General features: G+C 36.6%; 1 protein-coding gene across 1 annotated transcript; it reads right to left on the bottom strand.

Annotated features, from left to right (window-relative positions):
- Nucleotides 1-282: 282 nt before the first annotated feature.
- LOC139228015 (colipase-like) lies at nucleotides 283-2,969 on the bottom strand. The gene is made up of 3 exons (XM_070859167.1): nucleotides 2,889-2,969; nucleotides 2,078-2,200; nucleotides 283-438 (listed from the first exon to the last, which is right to left on the bottom strand). Exons 1-3 carry the CDS (start codon nucleotides 2,967-2,969, stop codon nucleotides 283-285), a joined length of 360 nt encoding a protein of 119 aa, XP_070715268.1.
- Nucleotides 2,970-3,180: the final 211 nt, after the last annotated feature.

The following is a 3,180-nucleotide window of genomic DNA, read 5'->3' as shown; positions in this document are numbered from 1 at the left end:
AATATTAATTTGCCATTGGATTTTTTGAGGAAAGCTGTCCCAATGGAATGAATTATTGCAGGCATCAGTGTATTTGAACTAAAATAATAAAAATGATAGTCGTTTCATGAATGGAAAATGATTGTATGTAACAACTAACAGATCAGAACAGATGCCTGAAATCTTACTTGACTTCACATCAGTGTTTTAATTACAGCCAAATTTACAATATTTAGATGCAAGTACAGTATTGCAACGTTGTAGTCATTGAAGTAAAGTATATTGATGGAGAATGGATTGACTTCATGGTTTTCGGTTTGGCTTGATGACTTTAGCTATACTATTTGGGTCCTTGCAGATACCAAAGTTAGTGTTCATTATTGAACCGATCATCGATTTATCACCTTCACACTTCAGACCACCTTCACAGGGACATTTGTAATAAACGTTATACAGGAGCTGAAAGGACAAACACAGTTTCAAGATTTCCTCAATTTCATAAATACAGGCAGAGTAACTCAGTGTTCCTATGATTGCAGTCATTTACTTTTTTGTAAATGTCGACCAGGGATTGCTGCACATCAAGATTGTTTTCCATTAACCAAATTTTATTCATCATTACAGTGAGAATAATATTACCATAATACAAGTTAGATTTGTTTAAAGGAGGCAATGTACATTTATTAAGACTTGACTTCAGACTTCAATCATATTAATCTGCCCTCAGCCTCAATTGCCAAATCAAAGAGTGGTATTGATGGCAATTCTTAAAAGAAAGAAAGACTTGGATTTATATAGTGCCTTTTATGACCAGCGGACGTCTCAAAGCACTTTACTTTTGGAGTGAAGTCACTGTTGTAATGTAGGAAACACGGCAGCCAGTTTGCACACAAGCAAGCTCCCACAAACAGCAATGTGATAATGACCAGATCATCTGTTTTTTTGTTGTGTTGTTTGAGGGATAAATATTGGCCAGGACACCAGGGATAACGCCCCAGCTTTTTTTCAAAATAGTGCCATGAAATCTTTTACGTCCACTTGAGAGAGCGGATGGGATCTTGGTTTAACGTTTCATCTGAAAGACGGCACCTCTGACAGCACTCCCTGGAGTGTCAGCTTAGATTTTTTGTGTTACAAGTTCCTGGAGTGGGACTTGAACCCACAACTTTCTGACTCAGAGGTGAGAGTGCTATCCACTGAGATCTTTGGCCCAGACTATCTAGCCCACTTGCCAGGATGAGTATGTTATTGGAAAAATGTAGCCAAAATATATATTTTTTAAATCAATAATCTCCATGTGCTTTATAAAGATGCTTTGAAATAATTTGCAGTAATATACAACATAAAATATTGTTTTCTAAGGTGGTTGCCGTGGCTCAGTGGGTAGCACTCTTGTCTTTGGGTCAGAAAGTTGTGAGTTCAAGTCCCACTCCAGAAACTTGAGCACAAAATTGAGGCTGACATGAAACATTAAACTGAGGCCGTGCCTGCTCTCTTAGGTGGACATAAGATCCCATTGGCCTATTCAAAGAAGAGTAGGGGAGTTCTTCCTGGTGTCCTGGACAATATTTATCCCTCAATCACTAAAAAAAACAGATTATCTGGTCATTATCACATTGCTGTTTGCGGGGTCTTGCTATGTGCAAATTGGCTGCCATGTTTCCTACATTGCAACACTTCAAAAGCACTTAAGTGGCTGTAAAGCACTTTAGGACATACGGGGTAGTGAAAGGCACTACATAAATGCAAATCTTTCTACTTTAAATCATTGAGGTTAGAAGGAACTGGTGTAGCAAGATTAATGTAAAATAGTGTGTTTTACACAAGAACAGATATAGACATACTTGTATTTATATAATTCCTAATCATGTTCTTCGAGCATTTGTTTACAGAAATAATTGATTTTGGAATATAGGAATTGCTGTTATGTAGGTGAATAGCTCTTGAGGAACAATAAACAGCAAAACAGGTCTCAGTAACAGAATGATGCAATAAAAGGAATGACTTTACCATTTACATTCAATTCCCCTTGAAAACTGCTGGCTATATTATTGCAATATTTTTATTAGTGAAAATAACTTTAAAATGGAGTACTTACATGATCTGAGCATTCGTTTCCTTCAGGACCTTTACTGGCACACCTTGCAAGACTCAGCCCAGTGTCTCTATGGCAGCACCTACTCTTGCACTGAAAGCTTCCAATGCAGAGCTCTCCTTCACTCTTTTTAAAAATAAGATGTATTTTTGCATGTCAAAAACAAACAGCAAAACTAACTTATGAAATCTTATTTTCTAAAACGTATCCACCAGATTGCTTGAGTCATAGACCTCTCATGGTTTGAAACTACATCAAAGAAAATGGACTGTAATTAGCTATTTGGATTATATGTAAAATTTGCAAACTAAAGTTCCTTTAAAACTATTATCCATTTTCACAGAGCACATAAATGTTGATCGTTTTTGTAGAGAAATCAATCAACCAGCTTTCTTTTGTGATCTTTTATTAAATAAACATGTTTTACTTGGACCTTTCATTAAACACACTTTTTGCTACAGAACAGATCTAATTTCTATCTTGCTGATTTAATTAATAAATAGAACTGTTGTGCAACAGGAAAAGGTTTCATAAAGCACTTGGTGAAGTTCACTGAGAGTTCTCCCGCTCATCTGCCTTAACGTGAGTGGAAGAGCCGTGGAAACCCTGGAAAAATGATGCCATTTTCCTGGGATTTTCATCGAAGTTACGATGGAGAAAGCAAAGGAATCCACAGAGAAATTCACCCCCAAAAACATGTTAATAAGTCATTATAACATGTGTGATCTCTTTCATCGTAACTTCACCACTATTCACTGATATTGCATTGCCTTGTATAAAGAGCTGTGTTCGAACTGAGTCCATGTGATCTTACCAGGTTCAGAAACAAGCCTCTCTCAGGAGCTGCTATTCCCACTGCAATGCAGCATGCCAGGTAGACCAGTGTTATCTTCATTTTGCACAGTGCTGGACAATTGCAAATGCAATGAGGGAATTTCAATTCTTCCTTTTATAGCAATTCAATAAGTCACATGTGCAAGTTAATCATTAAATTTGACCTTTTTAATCACTTTTCATTTATTACAAAATATGATTTATTATTATTACTGGCCTGGGACTTCAGCAGATGTAGCGTCTGTAAACTATTAATCAATGTTGACTGTTCT

Source organism: Pristiophorus japonicus, chromosome 17 (assembly GCF_044704955.1).
Source record: "Pristiophorus japonicus isolate sPriJap1 chromosome 17, sPriJap1.hap1, whole genome shotgun sequence".
Lineage (NCBI taxonomy): Eukaryota > Metazoa > Chordata > Chondrichthyes > Pristiophoridae > Pristiophorus > Pristiophorus japonicus.
The sequence above is the reverse complement of the archived record's forward strand: the minus strand, read 5'-3'. Positions and strand labels throughout refer to the sequence as shown.